At 43.8% G+C, this 25464-nt stretch overlaps 1 protein-coding gene across 1 annotated transcript in view; it reads right to left on the reverse strand.

The window, feature by feature from the left end:
• The window catches only part of kifc3 (kinesin family member C3), a 50934-nt gene extending 25701 nt beyond the window's left edge, over window positions 1–25233 (reverse strand). The window contains exons 1-11 of the mRNA XM_057843282.1: window positions 25218–25233; window positions 25009–25035; window positions 21327–21443; window positions 13996–14132; window positions 13626–13731; window positions 11115–11218; window positions 10964–11041; window positions 10795–10881; window positions 10574–10729; window positions 7295–7442; window positions 2414–2544 (exon numbers count right to left, since the gene is read on the reverse strand). Coding sequence (XP_057699265.1) covers window positions 2414–2544; window positions 7295–7442; window positions 10574–10729; window positions 10795–10881; window positions 10964–11041; window positions 11115–11218; window positions 13626–13731; window positions 13996–14132; window positions 21327–21443; window positions 25009–25035; window positions 25218–25233 — 1107 coding nt within the window. The remainder of the gene's footprint in view (window positions 1–2413; window positions 2545–7294; window positions 7443–10573; window positions 10730–10794; window positions 10882–10963; window positions 11042–11114; window positions 11219–13625; window positions 13732–13995; window positions 14133–21326; window positions 21444–25008; window positions 25036–25217) is intronic.
• Window positions 25234–25464: the final 231 nt, after the last annotated feature.

A 25464-nucleotide genomic window follows, 5' to 3' on the forward strand; every position in this document is an offset into this window, starting at 1 on the left:
CCTCTTTTTCTTTGGGGGCGGAGTTGTTGGCGGTAAGCAGAGTAAAAAGGGAGAAAAATACCACGACTCCCGTGTCTAATTTTTCGCCGCCAAGCAAGCGTTACAATATTAATTAAAAATGAATGAAAACTAAATACTATTGAATATGTCATAATTATCATTTTAAAAATTTAGGTGACCGGTAAAAATAGACTATGACCGTTTTTTTTATGACCCTGTCAGTCAAAATGACAGACAACGAAAATGTCTAGCGCAACCCCTGGGCTACAGTATCATTTACTGAAAGCTCAACAAATACACTAGATGGCAGTATTTAGTCACAATATCCAAGTCACATTTATCCTTTAAGAATTACAAGTCTTTCTATCCGTGGATCCCTCTCACAGAAAGAATGTTCATAATGTAAATGCCATCTTGAGGATTTATTGTCGTTATAAACAAATACAGTACTTATGTACTGTTGGCTGAATGTATATATTTGTCCGAGTTTTATTCATTTTTTTCTTAATGCATTGCCAAAATGTATATGATTGGAAAATTTATCGGGAATGATTGGAATTGAATCGGGAGCAAAAAAAAAAAAAAAGCCATCGGATCAGGAAATATCGGGATCGGCAGATACTCAAACTAAAACGATCGGGATCGGATCGGGAGCAAAAAAACATGATCGGAACAACCCAAGTCATGAAGTCTTTATTTTGAATTATTTCTCACCCCCGAGTGGCGCTTAAAATGCATGTGACACGAAAAAACATGTTTACTTCATAATACACGTGGTATTTTATGCTCCTGAATGACATGGACCGCTTGGATGTTTGTGGAGGCTATCGCTATATTTATTTAGTTTTTTGAATCCCGTGCCATGAAAATGAGTGACTTCCGGCTTTGGTCTTGCATTGAGGAGGGCGCTGTGACGTGTACGGTAGAAGGAGTCCTCTTCACTATACAGCCATACTGTTGTATGAGAAGAACTAAGGATTCAGCTAATTTTGCAGATGAATACGTTTATTTTTCGCATCACGCCAGCCAAATGGCTGCAGAAAAATCTTGCTGTATGAGGGAGAGGCGCGTGCGCCTTTTTGGAGTTTCAAAAGTTTCCCATTCACCGTGGATATTGGCCAAAACAAGCCCTACTACTGTGGGACCATTGGGCTTACGAGGAAGTGAGTAAATATCTTGTTTTGTATTATGTCAAATATTAATACAGCGATTACAAAGTAAACACTACAAACTTTCTTTAAATAAAGGACTACTTACGTTTGATCATTGATAGGCATGTAAAAAGCTCTCCTCGTGCATATTAGCTGCACGTTAGCTGCAGCCGCCAACCTCCAGGGAAAGAGTTGTAAATTGCTCTCTGCCGGGCGGTTTGCCGATCCGCGAAGACAATCAACAACCCAGTCGTCATGTCAAATAATCCGGGCTAGTTATGTGCGATTTTCCGCTTCGAAGACTTTGAAACATCACTCGGTCCGGGTTAGCATGTCGGCTAGCTGACACACCTCTTGGTTTGTTTACATTCTCCAAAGCCGGGGAAGGGAAATGATATATGTCCGATTTAGGTGTCATAAAATATCGTTCGGGAGGCGCGACAGTAAAGGTGAAGTCGACAGTTTTGACCATTATGGAGTAATTTTGCCATGTCGTCCTGAAAAAGTGCATTTTTATTATTTCATATTCCATTTAGCACAAGACTGTTATTTGTCATGACCATGCCATTTATTTAGCAGTTGGGGAAAAGACTTGGATAAAAAGAAGATCCTGTATAAATATTGAAGTAAAGAGACCGAAACAATGACATTTTGCAGATCTCCTCATCGTGTTTTCCTCGTTGTGAATAGTTCCCCCTCGACGGGTTGACTGGTCCTTCTCAAGCCATTTATTTAGCTATTGGGGAAAAATACTTGGGATAAAAAGAATATCCTGTAAAAATATTGGAGTAGAGAGACTGAAACAATGACATTTTGCGGCTCTCTTTGTCGCATTTTCCTCGTTCTGAATAATTCCCACTCAATGGGCTGAATAGTAAAACCAATGAGCCCAGTCTCCCGCTGACGTCATCCGCCTGTTGGGGACGCTAGAGCCCCATAATGGTAGGCGTGGCTAACCGGCAGATTAAAAGACTAATTTCTCGTCATCTGCGCTTTGCTAAATTGTTGTATATTGTCGAATCATCTCAAAAATTCACATAATAATGCTATTTAAGACTTTTTCTCTCCCGCCGTATGCTCTTCAAGTGTAACTAGTTTCTTAGGCACATTACCACATGACTGCTAGACAAACAAGGAGTGCTAAAGTTTTACAAAACTTTTGAAAAGTTCCCATCTTTAAGTCAATGCATTGAATATTTAGTCAGCTGCCACTATTGACGGCGCTAGACGTTTGGCGGCAAACGAACGAACGCGAGCTTCACCTCGTGCTTGGCGTCCTCGATGGCGTTCCGCAGCATAGCGGGGAAGTGATGCACTTGCTTCTTAAGTGCGTTGTAATCGCTGGTGAGCGTCCTCAAAGCGGGGTGAAGACCCAGTAGCTTCAGGCGCACTCCTGCAAGCATGACACACACACACACACACACACACACACACACACACACACACACACACACACACACACACACACACATTAATCTCATTGGTAACCTATCACCAAGATTACTTCTCAAAATATGTCACCCTTTTAACTCATTTGCTCCCAAAAACGTATAATTACGCTCACTTTTTAATTGTTTCAGTGTCCCAGAGACGTATTTTACATTTCGCAAGAGACATCTATAGGGTCTGATGCAATTTAGCACCAAAGCATAATGCTGAAAATCCATTTTAAAGCAATAAAACTGGCTACTGTAGGGCAGTAGCGCATTTGGTAAGACCCGCAACCCGATTCAACGAAACGAACAGCTGGGCCGGCTGCTGATGACCGAATGGACGTCCAGGATGCCAGGCGGCGCACGACCAAGCAGAACAACCGGGAGGACGACCGGGATGCCAGGCGCCGCCGTGCTCGGCCGCTCGCGTCCCCCGCACCCTAAAGTGTCCCGCGACTCAGCCGGAAACGCGCACGGCCAAACCAGTTCCCCCCCCGAGGAACACAAGTTCCCCAGGCGAACTCCGCCACGAGGCAGTGGTCACCACAAAAGACAGACTAAAAAAAAAAAAAAAAAAAAACATATTTATGAGACAGGTGGCGATGAAGGAAAAGTTTACCCCGGCTGTCGCAGCCACAACAGCGTCATCGCTCACTTAATTATGTGTAAAAATATTGTTACTTTGCTATCAAAAGCTCTATTTGTCTTGTTGTTATTCAGATGTTTGGGATGTCACAAAGCAAAACATAGCTGGGGGGTTACACCGGTCAGGGAGTGAATGAGTTAATGGTTCTGTTGGTTATAGAGCTGGGCGGTAAACTGAAAATTTACCGTCACCAAAATTCTTCACGATGACCGACGTAATTTTGACCATGTCGGTAAATTCGGTAAATTAACCCTTTAACACCTAAGCCTATTTTGGCCGAATTTGCATGCATTTGATGTTGCCTTTATATTTCAAAGAAAAAATTGTTCACAATGGCCAAGTTGGGTCCCTTTTTTAAGGACACCTTGAACTTCATGTCCAAACTGTTGTTTTCTTCACTGACCAATTATAATCCACATTTTGGACCCAAAAAGCCAAAAAAATCCCAAAATATTTTTTCAAAATTTGTAATGTTGATGTCCCATTGACAACCAAACATGCTCGACCAAACGTTTTGAAGCCTGATAATATTTATTCTACTTGTTAGGATAAACATTCAATAGAAAAAAATAAGATTGAATAGTTTTATGTTTGACAATTCAACACAAACAGCAAGTATGGTCATAGGCGTTTTTGGCCTTTACACATACTATGGTCAAAACGGGTTATATACAGTGCAAAATAGTGAGAGAAAAAAATATATATACATCATCTAACACAAAAAGGGTTTGTAGGGTATCTCTTTGTGAAGTTAGGTATTATACCCATCACCTTATCTAAAGTATTTACGTACATGCAACCAAGCTTCTCGAACACTTATCTTTATAAAAATTTCCTTGAAGAAAAATGTATATAACATTGAAAAAAAGTATTTAAAAAAATATTGACAAGTAGTTCAGTTCAATTCAAATTTTTCTGGCATACGACCCAATAAAGTTTTTTTTTTTTTTTTTTGCGAACTCAATAAAGCTTCTGCATGAACAGGTCACGGAGCTGCGTCACACACAACGTCACACAGCCTACTCCGTCCCGTTTGCGCGCTGCTGTCAGCCTGTCACTTCTACTCGTAGAAACGCCGACTCATCCCAGGAAAACAACGGCAAATACGGCTCACCTTCCTCCTTGAGTTAATGAAATAATGCATTAGCTTGCGCTAAACTTAGTTTTAGATTCATTCTGCACGTTTCAAAGTCGCTCGCTCAAACTGGCCGTTGTTTGCTTCAGCATGCCTCCTTTTCCTTAGTTGGCGCCTCGCTCGGAAATTTATTTTTTTCCAACAACTGTCCACATTCGGTTCGTCCTTCTTGACATCACAACAACTGTTGGGATATGTAGTCTTTTGTGCTTCTTTCGGTTTTGAAAAAGGACAAGAAATGATGGAAATATGGAGATAGATACATGGTCCATGCAGCGTTTTAATGCATATTTATGAGTGCAATAAAACTATAAAACTGAAATGACAATATCTCCCGTTTTTCTTGGTCGATTGACTTCAAATAAAAACTGGTGTGGACATCAACTTCCGTACTTTCAAATGAGACCAACTAGCGACACGTGGGTGACGTAATTACGGCGTGACGAAGCTTCTAAGACGACATGGGTAAACGCGTCGCTGCCGACACGTTCGGTGTTAAAGGGTTAATAAAACAATAAAATTGTCTTCTCATCCCGCTTTGACTCTGTGTTGTTCGTCTATGTTCATTCCCCTTTAAGAAAGCAGTCAGTGTGCTTACGTATGGAGTCACATGGTTATCAGGAAGCCAATCAAACAGAAGCCCGGTAAGCTAACGATAGCAGCTAATGCTACAAGCAAAACGTGATGGAGTGTGGCTTAAGGGAGGTTCGCCAAACTTTCACCCGACATTTAATAGACTCTTGGTGGCATCCAGACGGGCTTTCACCCGCTGTCCTCCCTTGTTCTCACAGTTTCCGGAGATGGTGCTTTCAGTGCTTTCTACTGGTAGCCAGAACACAGGCTAACGCTAGCGGCTAACGCTACAAATGAACGTGATGGAGTCGGATAGCGGCTCTAACCTTGTCGAAACGACTGAACTTAATGAGTGGATTGGGCACGGACTGCATCTAGAAATTACTATGTCGCGTTATTTTGTATCTGACTGTGTGTGATTTCTCTGATAGCTTTTGTGATGGTAAAGCATTTAGCATAATAATATGACCGAGAAATGGCCCCAGCTATTTTTCTGTATGTGCTTAATTCTGTGTCATTATTGCTTTCATAAAATCTGAAGTGTTTCATTTGCAGAAGATCAATATAGCTTTAATGTGCGTCTGTCTGTCTGTTTAGGGGTTCATGTATGCGTGCATTTATTTAAAAAATGCTCTGGGGGAAAAAAAAAAACCTGAAACCATAAAGTAAACACTTGTATTGAATAATTATGTCACAGCAGCCATTAACAATAAATTGTCTTTTTGAAGTGTACTGCTCAAACTGCAAGTCATTTGTGTTACAATGACATGTTTGCGCAGGCATATTGATTTTGACAATGTACATCGTTCAAGCCATACACGCTGTTATAAATGCTCATACTTGAAGTCTTATTGTTTACAATACATTTTTATAAACCTAATGTCTAGACTGCATATACAATTGTTAAATATATCAAATTGAATGCTGGTAACTAAATCAACAAGAAACTGTTAATCTGTATTTCATGCATTGATTCAGATTTTCAAATTATACAACAGTCCGCTTGGGCGACTTTATCGTCATTTATCGTTATCGAGATAAATCTGCTCCATTTATCGTGATACGTGTTTAAGGCCATATCACCCACCCCTAGTTGGTTGTCAACAAGAATTGACCCAAAATGCCCCAAATCAACAGGAAGTGACCCAGAAATGCCTCCAAATCAACAGGAAATGACTCAATATAACAGGAAAAGACCCCAAAGTGCCCCAAAATAAACAGGAGGTGATGAAATATTAACAGGAAGTGATCAAAAATAAACAATGTGACCTTGAACTGCCCCAAATCAACAGAGAGTGACCTTGAACTGCCCAGAATCAACAGGAAGTGAACTAACATAAACCAGGAAATATTCCAAATCAATAGGAAGTGACCCAACATAAACCAGGAAATATTCCAAATCAACAGGAAGTGACCCAAAATAACCATGAAGTGACCCGGAAATACCCCACATGAAGTGACCAATACAACAGGAAGTGATCCAAAATAAACGTGACCCTGATATACCCCAAATCAACAGGAAGTGACCCAATATAACAGGAAATGACCCAAAAAAGCCCCCAAATCAACAGGAAGTGACCTTGAATTGCCTAGAATCAACAGGAAGTGACCTAACATAAACCAGGAAACACCCCAAATCAACAGGAAGTGATCAGATATTAAAAGGAAGTGATCCAAAATAAACAATGTGACCCTGAAATGCCCAAAATCAAAAGGGAGTGATGTGGAAATTCCTCCAAATCAACAGGAAGTGACGCAATAGAACAGGAAATAACCCAAAAGTGCCCCAAAATCAACAGGAAGTGCTGAAATATTAACAGGAAGTGATCAACAATAAACAATGTGACCCTTAAAGGCCCCAAATCATCAGGGAGTGACCTTGAATTGCCCAGAATCAACAGGAAGTGACCCAACATAAGCCAGGAATTAGCCCAAATCAACAGGAAGTGACTAAGATGCCTCCAAATCAGCAGGAAGTGACCTTGAATTGCCCAGAATTAACAGGAAGTGACCTAACATAAACGAGGAAATACCCCAAATCAACAGGAAGTGACCCAAAATAAATAGGAAGTGACCCCAAATCAACAGGACGTGACCCTGAACTACCCCAAATCAACCGGAAGTGACCCTAAAATGCCTCCAAATCAGTATGAAGTGACCCGATATAAAAAAGTGATCCCAGAATAGCCCCAAATCAACAGGAAGTGACCTGATATACCAACCATCACAACAAAGCTACCATCACAATTTCTGGAGAAGTTGTGATGGTAGCTTTGTTTACATTGAAATATTGGGGTTTTATTTTTCCTTTTTAAAGCCATTATTTTGGCGGTCTTTAGCAAGAAAAGGCCGGTACCTGCCAGGTTATCCCGCACGGCCTCCATTTGGGTCTCGGCCCTGACGAAGGCCTCCTCCACCACGCGTTCCTTCTCCTCCTTCAATCGCATCAGCTCGCCGTCCAGTCGCTTACGGGCGCGCTCCGCTTCGCCGTCGTACAGCGCCACCTCAAACGGGAAGACAGATTGAGAGTGATGACGCCACTTCGACTAATCAGAAATATTTCCAGTTCATATTTAAAGACAATATGTGTTTATATTTCCCTTGGGTTTTTGTTGTTTAATCAAATTTGAAAGAAATACGTTGAAAAGGATCATATTTTCCATTTTAGCTTGTGGTAAAAATTAAAGGTTTGTTTGTTTTGTTTCTTTACAAATGAACATAAATTGTTGCTTGCCCAAAACCAGCAAACTGTCCCTGAAATGCCCTAAATCAACAGGAAGTGACCCTAAAATGCCTGCAAATCAAAAAGAAGTGACCAGGTATCAACAGAAAGTGATCGGAATTGGCACAAAATCAATAGGAAGTGACCCGGAAATGCCCTTGAATCAACAGGAAATGACTCCGTATCAGGAGAAAGTGACATTGAAATCAAGAGGAAGTCACCTAATATTAAAAGGGACACAATCAACAGCTAATGACCTGACGGTAACAAAAGGTGACCCGGAAATGCCCCCTAATTCACAGGAAGTGACCCGGAAATGCCCCCGAAACAACAGGAAACTACCCGACAACACTAAAGGTGACCCAGAAATGTTCCCAAACCAACAAGAAGTACCCAAAGTCAACAGAAAGTGACCTGGAAGTGGCCCAGAATCAACAGGAAGTGACCCGGAAATGTCCCAGAATCAACAGGAAGTGACCCGATATCCACAGAGTGACCTTTAAATGTCCCAAAAATCAACAGGAATTACCCAACGTCAACAGAAAGTGACCCGGAAATGTCCCAAAATCAATGGGAAGTGACCTGTAAATGGCCCCAAATTTAAAAACAACAACAACAACAAAAAAACAGGAAGTGACCCAACATCGACAGAAAGTGACCCCCAATTACCACAAATCCAACAGGAAGTGACCCAATAGCAAAAGAAAGTGATCCGGAACGGCCACAAAATCATCAGGAAGTGACCCAATATCAACAGAAAGTGACCTAGAAATGGCCCAAAATAGTAATAAACAGGAAGTGACCCAACGTCAACAGAAAGTCATCCCCAAATAACACAAATCCAGCAGGAAGTGACCCAATGGCAAAAGAAAGTGATCCGGAACGGCCCCAAAATCGTAACGAAGTGACCCAGTATCAACAGAAAGTGACCTAGAAATGGCCCAAAATAATAATAAAAAACAGGAAGTGACACAACATCAACAGGAAGTGACCCAAAATCAACAGCAAGTGCCTCGTATAGCATCAGAGTGACCTTGAAATTCCCCAAAATCACTTGGAGGTGCCCCTATATCAAAAGGAAGTGACCCGGAATGCACCCAAAATCAATAGGAAGTGACGCAATAATCAACAGAAAGTGACCTAGAAATGGCCTAAAACCAACAGGAAGTGACCCAAAATCAACAGAAAGTACCCAATGCCAAAGGAAGTGGCCCAACATCTACAGGTAGTGACTCGGAAATGTCCCAAAAATCCCAGGAAGTGACTCGGAAATGTCCCAAAAATCAATAGGTAGTGACCCGGAATGCCCCCCAATCGAAGGAAGTGACCTAGAAATGGCCCAAATTTTAAAAAACAGAAATGCCCCAAAATCAACAAAAAATACCCAATGTCAACAGAAAGTGACATGGAAATGGCCCAAAAACAACAGGAAGTGACCAATATCAACAGAAAGTGACCTAGATGTGGCCCTAAACCAACAGGAAGTGACCTGGTATCAAAAGGAAGTGACCCTGAAATGCCCCAAAATCAACAGGAAGTTACCAATATCAACAGAAAGCGACCTAGATGTGGCCCTAAACCAACAGGAAGTGACCTGGTATCAAAAGGAAGTGACCCGAGAATGCCCCAAAGTCAATAGGAAGAAACCCAATATCAACAGAGAGACATGGAAATGGCCCAAAAACAACAGGAAGTGACCTGATATCAAAAGGAAGTGACCCGGAAATGCCCCAAAATCAACAGGAAGTGACCTAGAAATGGCCCAAAACCAACAGGAAGTGACATGGTATCAAAAGGAAGTGACCCAGACATTCCCCAAAGTCAATATGAAGTGACCCAACATCAATAGAGTAACCTGGAAATGGCCCAAAAATCAACAGGAAGTGACCTGGAAATGGCCCAAAATAAAAATAAAAATAAATAAATAAAAAAACAGGAGGTCACCCAATATCAAAAAGGAATTGAAATGGAAATTCCCCCAAACCAACAGAAAGTGACCAATATCAATAGAAAATGACCTAGTAATTGCCCAAAACCAACAGGAAGTGACCTTTTATCAAAAGGAAGTTACCCGGAAATCCCCCAAAATCAATAGGAAGTGACCCAACATCAACAGAGTGACCTGGAAATGGCCCAAAATCAACGGGAAGTACCCAATGTCAGAAAGTGACATGAAAATGACCCAAAATGAAAAAAAAAAAAAAAAAAAACAGGAAATGCCCCTAAATCAACAGGATGTACCCAATGTCAACAGAATGTGACATGGAAATGGCACAAAACCAACAGGAAGTGACCTGATATCAAAAGGAAGTGACCCGGAAATTCCCCAAAATCAATAGGAAGTGACCCCATATCAACAGAGTGACCCAGAAATGGCCCAAAATCAACAGGAAGTACCCAATGTCAACAGAAAGTGACATGGAAATGGCTCAAAACCATCAGGAAGTGACCTGATTTCAAAAGAAAGTGACCTAAAACTGCCCCAAACCCAACAGGAAGTGACCTGGTATCAAAAGGAAGTGACCCGGAAATTCCCCAAAATCAACAGGAAGTGACCCGATACCAACAGAGTGACCCAGAAATGGCCCAAAATCAACAGGAAGTACCCAATGTCAACAGAAAGTGACATGGAAATGGCTCAAAACCATCAGGAAGTGACCTGATTTCAAAAGGAGTGACCTAAAATTGCCCCAAAAATCAACAGGAAGTGACCTGGAAGTTGTCCAAAATCAACAGGAAGTGACCTGATTTATTTTTTTTAATCCCCCAAATTTGTCATCGCCTTATAAAGGGTTAACAGTAGTTTTGGAGTTATTTGATGACGTGACCAAATCACATATGCCCATCAGGATGGCGTTATCACTCAACGGCCATTTTGAGTCAGTGCTAAATGGATAAACGTAACGCGTGTACCTGCGTCCTGAGTTGAGCGCACGTCCTTTGCGACTGCTGCAGTTGCGTCTCCAACTCCCTCAGCAGGTGGCGCTGCACGCAAACTTGCTCCTGGAGCAAAAGGTTTTGCGCACGAAGCGAAGACTCAACGTCGCCGGACTCCGCCTCCTCTGCCGTCTAAGGGAAGAGATAGTCATTACAACTCGGCGTCGCTCCCTCCGACAGAGGCGGTTAGCATGTACCTGCGTAGACGCGGCACTCCGTGGTCGCCCGCCGTGGTCCGCCTCCGCCGGGAGGCGGTCTCTCTGTCGGTAAGGATACTCCGCCTCCTGGGGAGCCGATATTACTACATGAGGGAACGTTCATTGGCGCGTAACGGTTCGGCCAGTTAAGAACAGTAGACTCTGCGACCTGACAAGTTAGCCGTCGCTTGAGATTCATGTTCTCCGCCTCCAGAAGCTCCAGGCGCTTCTCCAAGTCCGTCGCCCCCTGCGGGAGACGATGCGTGGTGAACGCCGACCACCTTTTTCAGGAGCTCTAGCGGATTTTCGCAGTCGCTCACCGAAGCCGAGCAAAGTCTCTCCGCTTCCCGTGTTTGCTCCGCTAGCTTCTTCTCCGGTTCCTCCACCTGCAAGCGAGCGCTCAGCTGCTCTTTATCCGTGGCGCCTGACCCGCAAAGACAACACCGATTAGTTTTTGCCAAAAACGTACAACAGTCCTGCCAAGATTTCCCACTCATTTCCAATGGGCAAAATTTCCCATTCATTTCCAATGGGCAAAATTTCCCCTTCAAAATTTCCCATTCATTTCCAAGGGCCTTGTTCATTGTCATTCCACTGACAGGAAGTGACCTGTACTCAACAGGAAGTGATGCTTTAGTAACTAGCCATGACCCCAAAACCTTCAACATAACAGGAAGTGACCCCGAAATGACTAACATCAATAGGAGGTGAACAGTTAACGAGAAAGTGACCCAAAAATGACCCCCGATAAACAGGAAGTGACCCAGTAACAACGAAGTGACCCCCAAAATCAACATTACAGGCATTTCAAGGTTACTTCCTGTTGGTAGCAGGTCACTTCCTATTGGTTTGTGGGCATTTTGTGGTCACTTCCTCTTGATATTGCACCACCTGTTGATTTTGGGGCATTTTAAGGTCACTTCCTATTGGTAGTAGGTTACTTCCTGTTGGTTTGATGGTATTTTGTGGTCACTTTATATTAATATTGCACCATTTTCTGTCGATTTTGGGGCATTTCAAGGTCACTTGCTGTTGGTAGCGGATCACTTCCTATTTATAGTGGGTCACTTCCTGTTTGTTTGGGGACATTTTGCGGTCACTTCCTTTTGATGTGGCGCGACCTGTTGATTGATTTTGGGACATTTTAGAGTCATTTCCTGTTGACAGTGGTCATTTCCTATTGTTTGAAGGTATTTTGGGGTCACTTCCTGTTGATATTGCGTCACTTCCTGTTGAGTCGGGATCATTTCAAGGTGACTTCCTGTTGAGGCATTTCGAGGTCACTTCCTGTTGGTTGTGGGTCACTTCCTAATGGTTTGACGGCATTTTGTGGTCATTTCCCATTCATTTTGCACCACTTCCTGTTGATTTTGGGGCATTTTAGTGTCACTTCCAGTTGGTAGTGGGTCACTTCCTGTTTATAGTGGGTCACTTGTTGGATTAGGGGAATTTTGTGGTCACTTTCCATTGATATTGCCCCAGCTGGTAATATTGGGGCATTTAAAGGTCACTTCCTGTATGTAATGGGTCACTTCCTCTTGGCAGGGGCATTTTGCAGTCACTTCCTGTTTATAGTGGGTCACTTCCTGTTGATTTTAAGGTATTCCTATGTCACTTCCTATTGATTTGGGGGCATTTTGGGTTCACTTCCTGTACTTGCTGGGTCACTTCCTGTTTATTTGGAAGCATTCAAAGGTCACTTCCTGTTGATTTTGGGGCATTTCAAGGTCACTTCCTGTTTATAGTGGGTGATTTCCTGTTGGTAGTGGGGGCATTTTGTGGTCAATTCCTGTTGGTTTAGTGGAATTGTGTGGTCACTTTCCATTAATATTGAACCACCTGTTGATTTTGGGGCATTTCAAGGTCACGTCCTTTTGGTAGCGGGTCACTTCCTATTTACAGTGGGTCACTTCCTGTTGGTTTGAGGGCATTTTGTGGTCACTTCCTCTTGACATTGCACCACCTGTTGATTTTGGGCCATCTTAGGGTAATTTCCAGTTGATAGTGTGTCACTTCCTATTGGTTTGGAGGCATTTCAGGGTCACTTTCTGTTTATAGCGGGTAACTTCCCGTTGATTTAGGGGGCATTTCAAGGTAGGGATCACTACCTATTTGTTTGACGGCATTTTGTGGTCACTTCCTATTAATATTGTACCACTTCCTGTTGATTTTGTGGCATTTTAGGGTCACTTCCTATTGGTTATGGGGGGTTTCGGGTCACTTCCTGTTGATAGCAGATCACTTCCTATTGGTTTGGGGGAATTTCGGGGTCACTTCCTGTTGATAGCGGGTCACTTGTTAGTTTGGGGGCATTTTGGAGTAACTTCCTGTTGATATTGTGTCACTTCCTGTTGATTTGGGGGTATTTTGGGGTCAATTCCTATTGGTTATGGGGCATTTAAGGGTCACTTCCTGTTGATATTGCGTCACTTCCCATTGCTAGCAGGTTGCTTCTCTTTGGTAGCTGGTCACTTCCTGTTGGTTTAGGGGGACAATTCAGGGTCACCTGTTAATTTTTGGGGCTTTGGGGGTCAAATTTGCCTATTAGAAATGATCGGGTACGTTTATGGACAATTATGGCCAAAACATGTTTTTGACAATAACTAGTTAACTCATAGAAATTGACAGCAAAAGGATGATTGGACGCCACAAATCTATCATCAAAGGCGCTATTTTTTTTCATGGCAATGTGCGTCGCTGGCAGCCATCTTGGGTAGGTTGACCATCAGTCAGAATTGAGTCCCCGATATCGTCGCCGTACCGAGGCAGCGGCTTCAGTCGTGAACCAGGTCGGCTTACGGGACCCTAACCTGAAGGTGAGTTAAACTCACCTGGCGCCGCTGTCCGCTCCTCCACGGTGTGCTGCCGCCGACGTCCGTCGTTTTCTTCTACCGGGTCGAGGAAAGCCTGAAGGCGGCAGGCTTGGTCTTGGGGCGTCTGCACCGGAACACACAGACAAGAGTACCGTATATACTGGCAGATCGGTTGATCCTCATTTTTGTCGCGCTACTGGTATGCCTGCCTGTGTTTATGGTGTTTTGCGCCCCCTGTTGGTGCTTGGCTGAATGTGTATATTTCATTTTGTTTGCATTTGTGGTTAAAAGTAATAACTTACGGTGGTATCTGATGATTTGTGTACTCACACACACACACACACACATTGCGGACAGAATAACCACAATATGGTAACAGAACGCTAACCTGGGTGAGCTGCAACGGCAGCGGCCCGGGCACGTCCGACTGGCTGGGCGGGGATCGCCGCGAGAAGGCAGGGCTGGGCAGAGACAGGAAGGAGGCGTCGTCCTCCCCTTCGCTCATCAGGAATTCCAGAGTGCTGGCTACAGACACAAATGCGTTTGACACATTACGGCAAATGAACACACTCACCAATTTCTGAAAACAAAAACAGTCCAGAACAAATGGCGGGACGCCCTGTCCCAACACAAGGAACACCGCAGAACGCCCGATATCCAAATGATAACACGACTGATAAGACTCCAAGCGCTCCTTTCACACTGAGGTGGCAAAATACACAACCTTAGTTGTCCTGACACCAGTAACTCCCGAATCCTCCTGTCCAATCCACAAACAGACAATAATCCTAAACAACGCATAAACACACCCTTCTTTGTGCCCACGGCCTGCCCCGAAAGACCCTTCAAAAGACAACGTTTAACGAAGCATTGTCATTTTTCTCGGGAACCTTTTGTTGACATGTGATATGGTGACCCTGAATCCTCGCCTGAGTCCATTTTCTGTTTGCCTTACCGTTTGATCACTGTCTACCTTTGCATCGAAGGCTTTTACCAGCTTTCAAAATGGAGTCAGTGCAAGGGTTTAAGATAAGGGTGAACGCGCGGAGTTTGACCCGGAAAGCAAAAGGAAGCGAACTGGAAACGCCCAAATGTCAAAAGGAAACAATGCCAAAAATCAACAGGAATTGAACCAGAAATCCCCCATAATAAACAGGTAGGGACCTGGAAATGTCCGAAAGTGACCCTAAAATCAAAAGGAAGTGAATCAGAAATGCCCAAAATCATCAGGAAGTGACTCCAAATCAACAGGAAGTGAACCAGAAATGCCCCAAAATAAACAAGTGGAGACCTGGAAATGTCGCGAGGTTAGCTTTGCTGTTATGGCTGGAACATTGGGTCACATCCTGTTGATTTTAGGGGATTTTATGGTAACTTCCCGTTGATTTCCAGGTCACTTCCTGTTCTTATTGGGTCACTTCCAGGTCACTTCCTGTAGACTTCGGGTCACTTCCTGTGATTTTGAGGCACACAGGGGTCACTTCCTGTAGATATCAGATCAATTCCTCTTGTTTTGGGGGCATTTCAGGGTCACTTCCTATTGATATCAGGTCATTTCAGGGATTTTGGGTCACTTCCTGATATTGGAGGACTTCGCGTTGATTTCCGGGTCACATCCTGTTCATATCAGGAGTCAGTACAAGGGGTTAAGATTAAGGTGAACACGCGGAGTTTAGCCTTTTGGAAGGGTTGTCGGGGTCCCGCCGGCCCGGGTCGCTGGAGCTGTGCCAGCGCGGGTTCGGCGGTTCGGCTGGCTTGATTTCAGCAGTCTGGCTTAAAGCTCAGATTCCTTCAACGATAAACAGGAAGTGACCTAATCTGAGAAGAAATGGTCAAAACACGACTCTGGAAATGAAAAAGGAGCAAACCTTACCAAAAAATTGCCTCAAAATGAAGAAAAAGTGACCCATGAAAGCCCCGATATCAACTGTAAGTGACCCATAAATGCCCCCAGGAAGTGGCCGATAAACAAATAGTGACCTAATCCAATAGGAAATGGTCTAACATGTGACCCTCAAACTGAAAAGGGCGCCCTCATTATTACTGACCAAAAAAAATGCCCCTGGATAAACAGGAAGTGAACCAGGAAGCCCCTAATATCCACAGAAATAGACCCGTAAATGCCCACCAGGAACTGGCGGGTAAACAGGAACTTACCTAATCCAACAAGAAATGGTCAAAAACCTGACCCCGGGAATCAAAAGGGACCCAACCTCATTATTTTTTACCCAAAAATTGCCCCTAGATGAACAGGAAGTTACCCAAGAAGGCCCTAATCTCAACAAAAAGTGACCTGGTAATGCCCACAGGAAGTGGCCAATAAACAGGAAGTGACTCAATCCAACAGGAAATGGTCTAAAATGTGACCCTGGAGTTAAAAAGGTAACAAACGTCATTATTTTTTTACCCAAGAAATTGCCACAAAATGAACAGGAAGTGACCTGGAAAGCACCTAATATCCACAGAAAATCCTACATGCCCCCAGGAAGTGGCCGATAAACAGGAAGTGGCCTAATCCCACAGGAAATGGTCCAAAATGTGACTCCAGAACTGAAAGGGACCAAACCTAATTATTTTTTACCAAAACATTGCCCCAAAATGAACAGGAAGTGCCCCTGGAAAGCCCTAATATCCACAGAAAGTGACCCGCAAATGCCCCCAGGTCTTGGTTGATAAACAGTAAGTGCCCTAATCCAAAAGGAAATGGTCCAAAATGTGAAACTGGAACTGAAAAGAGAACCAACTTCATTATTTTTGGCCAAAAAATAGCACCAAAATGAACAGGAAGTGGCCCGGGAAGGCCCTAATCTCAACAAAAAGTGACCCGGTAATGCCCACAGGAAGTGGCCAATAAACAGGAAGTGACTTAATCCAACAGGAAATGGTCTAAAATGTGACCCTGGAGTTAAAAAGGGAACAAACGTCATTATTTTTTTACCCCAAAAAATTGCCCTAAAATGAACAGGAAGTGACCCGGAAAGCCCCTAATATCCACAGAAATTGACCCGTGAATGCCCCCAGGAGGTGGACGATAAACAGGAAGTGACCTAATCCCAAGGGAAATGGTCCAAAATGTGACTCCAGAACTGAAAGGGACCAAACCTCATTATTTTTTACCAAAACGTTGCCCCAAAATGAACAGGAAGTGACCCTGGAAAGCCCTAATATCCACAGAAAGTGACCCGCAAATGCCACCAGGTCTTGGCTGATAAACAGGAAGTGCCCTAATCCAACAGGAAATGGTCCAAATTGTGACCCTGGAACTGAAAAGAGAACCAACTTCATTATTTTTGGCCAAAAAACAGCCCCAAAATGAACAGGAAATGACCCGGGAAGCCCCTAATAACAACAGAAGTGACCTGTAAATGCCCCCAGGTCACGGCTGGTCATTATCAGACATCAACCTCGCGGTCATTTTTTCTCGGGAATCTTTTTCTGACTTGTGATATGGCCACCCTGAAACCAGTCTGCCTCCTCGCCTGGGTCTGTTGCTGTTTTGCCTTTCTAGGTGATTGCTGTCGACTCATAATAAATTGTCAACTTGTGTTTCAAAGCCTTTTTCCAGCTTTCAAAATTGGAGTCACTACAAGGGTTAAGACTAAGGTGAATGTGCGGAGTTTGGCCGAGATGTCGGGATTTTGCCGGCCCGAGCTGTTGGAGCTGAGCCAGCACGGGTCCGATCGTTCAGCTGGCGTTATTCCGGCAATCTGGCAAAAAAAAAAAAAAAAAAAAAAAATCCTTTTTTTTTTACCCAAAAATTGCCCATAGATGAACAGGAAGCGACCCAGGAAGGCCTCAATTTCCACAGAAAGTGACCCGTAAATGCCCCTATAGAGTGGCCAATAAACAGAAAGTTCCCTAATTCAACAGAAAATGGTCCAAAACGCGAATCCAGATCTAAAAACGACCCAAAATCCCCATAAAGTGACCCACTAAGTACCCTAAAATTTCCTTGGAAAATTGCCCACAATTAACAACAATAGGCGTCCAATTTAACTGCCATCAAATATACACCATTAGAGTAGCGCTACTTTTGACAACTTACGTGTCATGTGCGCACACGGTCGCGAGTCGAGCGCTGAAAAGTACGTGGCTAATCTCTAAGCCGATCGGCGCGTTCTAATCAGGTTAGAATTCTTGACGGCTGAGAAACGCTTAGCCCGTTCACGCCCGCGTCGCGCAAACAACGTGAAAGTTTATGGCGTGTGCGTTTAGCTCACGAGAGGTCGTCATCTTCCTCTGCTGACTGCTCGCTAACTCAAACAACTAGGTAAAACAACTAAAAATTAACAGTAAAGTACTAGTTTAATATTGTTTTGTAGAAATGAAATCCAGCAGCAAACAGGAAGTGAACCGGAAATGTCCGAAAGTCAACAGAAAGTGACCCGGAAAGCAACAGGAAGCGAACCGGAAATGTCCAAATGCCAACAGGAAGCGACGCCAAAAATCAACAGGAATTGAACCAGAAATCCCCCAAAATAAACAGTTGGTGACCCAGAAATCTTCGAAAGTCAACAGAAAACGACCATGAAATGTCCAAAGGTTAACAGGAAGTGACCCCAAATCAACAGGAAGTGAACCAGAAATGCCCTCAAATAAACAGGTGGGTGGAAATGTCCTAAAGTCAATAGGAACCGACCCAAAGTCAACAGGAAGTGACCCAAATCAACAGGAAGTGACCCAGATCAACAGAAAGTGACCCGAAATGCCTCACAATAAACAGGACGTGAACTGGAAATGCCCCAAAATCTACAGGAAGTGACCCAGAAATGCCCCAAAATCAACAGGTGGTGACCCGGAAATGTCCAAAAGCTAACAGGAAGTGATCTCAAAATCAACAGGAAGTGAACCAGAAATACCCTACAATAAACAGGTAGTAACCCCAAGTCAACAGGAAGTGACCTTAAAATACCCTACAATAAACAGGATATGAATCAGGATTGTCCCAAAATCAACAGGTGGTTACCCAGAAATCTTCAAAAGTCAAGAGGAAGTGACCCAAAATCAACGAGAAGTGACCAGGAAATGTCCAAAGGTTAATAGGAAGTGACCTCAAAATCAACAGGAAGCGAACCTGAAATGCCCCAAAATCAACAAGAAGTGACCCCAAAAATCAACAGAAAGTGAACCTGAAATGACCCAAAATCAACAGGAAGTGAACTAGAAATGCCCCAAACTCAACAGGACGTGACCCAAAGTACACAGGAAGTGAACCAGAAATACCCTACAATAAACAGGTAGTAACCCCAAGTCAACAGGAAGTGACCCGGTAATACCCTACAATAAACAGGATATAAATCCGGATTGCCCCAAAATCAACAGGTGGTGACCCAGAAATCTTCAAAAGTCAAGAGGAAGTGACCCAAAATCAACAGGAAGTGACCAGGAAATGTCCAAAGGTTAACAGGAAGTGACCCTAAATCAACAGGAAGTGAACCAGAAATGCCCCAAAATAAACAGGTGGGTGGAAATGTCCTAAAGTCATTAGGAACTGACCCAAAGTTAACAGGAAGTGACCCAAATCAACAGGAAGTGACCCTAAAATCAACAGTAAGTGAATCAGAGATGCCCCAAAATAAACAGAAGGCGGACCAGAAATGTCCAATCGTTTACAGGAAGTGACTCCAAAAATAACAGGTCCTGACCCGGAAATGTCCAAAAGTCAATAAGAAATTACCCCCAAATCAACAGGAAGTGACCCCGAAATGCCCCAAACTCTACAGGAAGTGACCCCAAAATCAACAGGTGGCGACCCGGAAATGTCCAAAAGCTAACAGGAACTGATCTCAAAATCAACAGGAAGTGAACCAGAAATGCCCCAAAATCAACAGGTGGGTGGAAATGTCCTAAAGTCAACAGGAAGTGACCAGGAAATGTCCAAAGGTTAACAGGAAGTGACCCCAAATCAACAGGAAGTGAACCAGAAATGCCCCAAAATAAACAGGTGGGTGGAAATGTCCTAAAGTCATTAGGAAGTGACCCAAAGTTAACAGGAAGTGACCCAAATCAACAGGAAGTGACCCTAAACTCAACAGTAAGTGAATCAGAGATGCCCCAAAATAAACAGAAGGCGGACCAGAAATGTCCAATCGTTAACAGGAAGTGACTCCAAAAATAACAGGTCGTGACCCGGAAATGTCCAAAAGTCAATAAGAAATTACCCCCAAATCAACAGGAAGTGACCCCGAAATGCCCCAAACTCTACAGGAAGTGACCCTAAAATCAACAGGTGGTGACCCGGAAATGTCCAAAAGTTAACAGGAAGTGATCTCAAAATCAACAGGACGTTACCCCAAAGTACACAGGAAGTGAACCAGAAATACCCAGAAATCAACAGCTAGTAACCCCAAATCAACAGGAAGTGACCCGGAAATACCCCACATTAAACAGGATATTATCAGAATTGCCCCAAAATCAACAGTTGGTGACCCAGAAATCTTCAAAAGTCAAGAGGAAGTGACCCAAACTCAACAGGAACTGACCAGGAAATGCCCAAACCTTAACAGGAAGTGACCTCAAAATCAACAGGAAGTGACCTCAAAAATCAACAGAAAATGAACCTGAAATGCCCCAAAATCAACAGGAAGTGACCCCAAAATCAACTGGACGTGACCCCGAAATGCCCCAAAATCAACAGGACGTAACTCCAAATTACACAGGAAGTGAACCAGAAATACCCCAAAATCAAAAGGTAGTAAACCCAAGTCAACAGGAAGTGACCCAGAAATACCCCACAATAAACAGGATATGATCAGAATTGCCCCCAAAATCAACAGTTGGTGACCTAGAAATCTTTGAAAGTCAAGAGGAAGTGACCCAAAATCAACAGGAAGTGACCAGGAAATGTCCAAAGGTTAACAGGAAGTGACTCAAATGCCTCAAAATCAACAGGACGTGACCCAACTTGGAAAGGAAGTGACCTGGAAATGCCCCAAAAACATGTGACTTAGAAATACACCAAAATCAACTAGATGTGACCCATGAATGCCCCAAATTGAACAGGAAGTGACTCAAATTGGAATGGAAGTGACCTGGAAATGCCCCAAAATCAACAGGAAGTGGCCCAAATTGAAAGGTGACCTGGAAATGCTCCACATTGGAAAGTGACCGGAATTGAACAGGAGGTGACCAGGAAATGCCCCAAAATCATCAAGAAGTGAGCCAAATTGGACAGGAAGTGACTTGGAAATCCAGCAAAAATCAACAGGAAGTAACCAGGAAGTGCCCCAAAAACCTGTGATCTGGAAATACCCCAAAATCAACAAGATGCGACCCATGAATGCCCCAGATTGAACAGGAAGTGACCTAAATTGGAATGGAAGTGACCTAGAAATGCCCTTAAATCAACAGGAAGTGAGCCAAATCGATAAGGAAGTGACCTGGAAATGCACCAAAATCAACAAGAAGTGACCCAAATTTGACAGGAAGTGAAATAGAAATACTGCAAAATCAACAGGAAGTGACCTGGAAATGCCCCAAAATCAACAGGAAGTGACCCCAAAGTACAGAAGAAGTGAACCGGAAATACCCCAAAATCAACAGGTAGTAACCCCAAATCCCCAGGAAGTGAACCGGAAATGCCCCAAAGTCAACAGGAAGTGAATTGGAAATGCCTCAAAAATTAACAGGTGGCGACCCGTAAATGTCCGTAAAAGTCAACAGGAAGTGACCCAAAATCAACAGGAAGTGAAGAAAAGAAGAAGAAAAGCAAGCACGCACCATCCAAGGAAATGTCGCTTTTCCACAGGTCCTGCAGACAGGGGGAGTGGCTGAGGTCCCACGTCTTTCGGGGTCCCAGCATGACCCCCGTCACCCTCTCAAAGGCTTCCGCACCACCTGCGGGGGAGGGGACACTTCAGACAGATCCACCCGACTCGGCCCAAGTTTCCGTACGCTCGAAAGTCCTGCCCCAAAATGAACAGAAAATGACCCAATATCAACAAGAAGTGACTTACAGAAATGATCGCTTCCAGGTCACTTCCTGTAGACTTTGGGTCACTTCCTGTGATTTTGAGGCACATAGGGGTCACTTCCTGTAGACATTAGATCAATTCCTCTTGTTTTGGGGGCATTTCAGGGTCACTTCCTATTGATATCAGGTCATTTCCTGTTGATTTGGGGTCATTTTAGTGTCACTTCCTGTTTATTTGGAGGGATTTGGGGTCACTTCCTGATATTAGAGGACTTCCTGTTGATATCAGGTCACTTCCTGGTCACTTTCTGTTGATATCGGGTCACTTGCTGTTGATTTTGGGGCATTTATGGGTCACTTCCTGTTAATTTCATGTTAAATCTAAGGGGAATTTCCTGGTAACATCCCGTTGAAATCGGGTCACTTCCTGCTGATGTGGTGGCATTTCCTGGTGACTTCCTGTTGATTCGGAGGGATTTTGGGGTGACTTCCTGATATCGGGTAACTTTCTGTTGCTATCTGGTCACTTCCTGTTGATATTGGGTCACTTCCTGGTCACTTTGTTGATATCGGGTCACTTCCTGTTGATGTGGGGGCATTTCCTGGTCACTTCCTGTTGATTCAGAGGGATTTTGGGGTGACTTCCTGAAATTGGGTAACTTCCTGTTGATATCGGGTCACTTCTTGTTGATTTTGGGTCATTTATGGGTCACTTCCTGTTGATTTCAAGTAGAATTTGAAGGGAATTTCCTGGTCACTTGCCGTTGATATTGGGTCACTTCCTGTTGATTTGGGGACATTTCCTGGTCACTTGCCGTCGATATCGGTCACTTCCTGTTGATGTCGGGGCATTTCCTGGTCACTTCCTGTTGATTCGGAGGGATTTTGGGGTGACTTCCTGAAATCGGGTAACTTTCTGTTGCTATTGGATCACTTCCTGTTGACATCGGGTCACTTCCTGTTGATGTCGGGTCATTTCCTATTTATTTGCGGCATTTAGGGGTCACTTCCTTTGATTTGTGGGCATTTATGGGTCACTTCCTGTTGAGTTCAGGTAAAATTTAAGGGAATTTCCTGGTTGACATCGGGTCACTTCCTGTTGATTTGGGGACATTTCCTGGTCACTTGCCGTCGATATCGGGTCACTTCCTGTTGATGTGGGGGCATTTTCTGGTCACTTCCTGTTGATTCGGAGGGATTTTGGGGTGACTTCCTGATATCGAGTAACTTTCTGTTGCTATCTGGTCACTTCCTGTTGATATTGGGTCACTTCCTGGTCACTTTGTTGATATCGGGTCACTTCCTGTTGATGTGGGGGCATTTCCTGGTCACTTCCTGTTGATTCAGAGGGATTTTGGGGTGACTTCCTGAAATTGGGTTACTTCCTGTTGATATCGGGTCACTTCCTGTTGATTTTGGGTCATTTATGGGTCACTTCCTGTTGATTTCAAGTAGAATTTAAAGGGAATTTCCTGGTCACTTGCCGTTGATATTGGGTCACTTCCTGTTGATTTGGGGACATTTCCTGGTCACTTGCCGTTGATATCGGTCACTTCCTGTTGATGTCGGGGCATTTCCTGGTCACTTTCTGTTGATTCGGAGGGATTTTGGGGTGACTTCCTGAAATCGGGTAACTTTCTGTTGCTATTGGATCACTTCCTGTTGACATCGGGTCACTTCCTGTTGATGTCGGGTCATTTCCTATTTATTTGCGGCATTTAGGGGTCACTTCCTTTGATTTGTGGGCATTTATGGGTCACTTCCTGTTGAGTTCAGGTAAAATTTAAGGGAATTTCCTGGTTGACATCGGGTCACTTCCTGTTGATTTGGGGACATTTCCTGGTCACTTGCCGTCGATATCGGGTCACTTCCTGTTGATGTGGGGGCATTTTCTGGTCACTTCCTGTTGATTCGGAGGGGATTTTGAGGTGACTTCCTGAAATCGGGTAACTTTCTGTTGCTACTGGATCACTTCCTGTTGATATCGGGTCACTTCCTGTTGATGTCGGGTCACTTCCTATTTATTTGCGGCATTTGGGGGTGACTTCCTTTGATATGGGGCATTTCATGGTAACGTCCCGTTGATTTCTGGGTCACTTCCTGTTGATTTGTGGGCATTTATCGATCACTTCCTGTTGATTTCAGGTAACATTTAAGTGAATTTCCTGGTTGACATCGGGTCACTTCCTGTTGATTTGAGGACATTTCCTGGTCACTTGCCGTCGTTATCGGGTCACTTCCTGTTGATGTGGGGGATTTTGGGGTGACTTCCTGCTATCTGGTAACTTTCTGTTGCTATCGGGTCACTTCCTGTTGATATCGGTTCATTTCCTGTTTATATGCGGCATTTAGGGGTCACTTCCTTTGATTTGGGGGGATTTTTTGGTAACGCCCTGTTGATTTCTGGGTCACTTCCTGTTGATTTGTGGGCATATCAGAGAGAGGTCCTTGCTTTTCATATTGGGTCACTTCCTAATGATATCAGGTCCTTTGCTGTTGATTCGGGGGAATTTTGGGGTCACTTCCTGTTGACATTGGGTCACTTCCTAGTCACTTTTTGTTGACATCAGGGCACTTCCTGTTAACGTCGGGTTATTTCCTGTCCATAATGGGTCACTTTCTGTTGATATTGGGAGGCTTTCAGGGTCCCCTGTTGTTCATAATGGGTCTCTTCCTGTTGATATGGGGACATTTCAGGGTTTCTTCAGGTTCATAACCAGTCACTTCCTGGTGATTTTTGGATGTGCCAATGTAAATTTTTGCTGGATTGGAAATCTAAAGGATTGAATGAATGTTGATGTGCCATAGAAATGAATGGGAAATTTTGGCCATAACAAATAAATAGGGAAATTTTTGGCAAAAACTGTATACATCGTTATATTGTGTATTTTAAATGATCTGATTTGGACAAAAATTGTAGGACAAGTAGTGTTTTGAAATGGCTTTTTTTCCCTTCAACAAACACACATTTGAGGTGAAAGGTCAATTTTGGGGTGTCAAACGAAATAGCCTCCATTGTGGGTTTTAGCTGGGAAGAAACGCCATTGAAAAAAACAAACAAAACAAAAAAACAGAATATTATACATATATATATATATATATTATACTGTATATTATAGATGGTAGCTCTGGCATGCAATTAATGCCCTGTAAAGCCTGTCTTGGAACAATAGTTTTTGTTGTCCTGGAAAAGTGGGTCGCGACCAAAAGGGTAAGGCCCTATCCACATGGATCCCAATTGGTTAGCAAAAAGCTTAGATGGCTTTGAAACAGCAACGCCACAATTGATTAAAAACATTTGCTGTGCGGGTCAATTGAGCTCCTAGGTCAAGGCAGCATCGTCTCTAGATACAAGGCAGAGAGGGTTGAAGCCCGCAAGCCCCCTGTTGCTAGCACGCTTAGCCTAACAGATGTTCACCCGATACGGTCACGGGAACAAAAGGGGTAGACGGCCCCCCTTACTCGCCTACACGCGGCGTCCATTTTTACCTCCGAGGAGCCTTCCTTTTCTTCCTCCTCATTCTATGTGACAAGCAGCAGCAAGAAAGGCGTCGACAGCGCCCGGACAGCCGCTCACTCGCTCTGCTCCGTTTCCCCAGCAACAGCGGGGACAACCTGCAGCTTTTGCCACGCCCCCTCTCCGCGTCAAATCAATATTTCAAGAGGTTAGCAAGCCAGCCGGCCGGCCTTCCTCTTACTGAGCACTGGCATCATTTCTATCCATCTTTTCTTCAATGGGTACCGTCGGCTGACACGACTGTCATTGCTCAGTTTGGCCTCTAGAGGTCACTCTCACTGACTGGAGCAGTTATTTCAAAGCGCTACAACTTCCCTCAGGATAGATAGATAGCTAAATAGATGTTAGGGGTAAATGGGAACCTCTTCCTGTTGATTTGGGGCAATTTACAGGTCACTTCCTGTCCATTTTGGGTCACTTCCTGTTGA

This window comes from Corythoichthys intestinalis, chromosome 1, assembly GCF_030265065.1.
Source record: "Corythoichthys intestinalis isolate RoL2023-P3 chromosome 1, ASM3026506v1, whole genome shotgun sequence".
Classification (NCBI taxonomy): Eukaryota; Metazoa; Chordata; class Actinopteri; order Syngnathiformes; family Syngnathidae; genus Corythoichthys; species Corythoichthys intestinalis.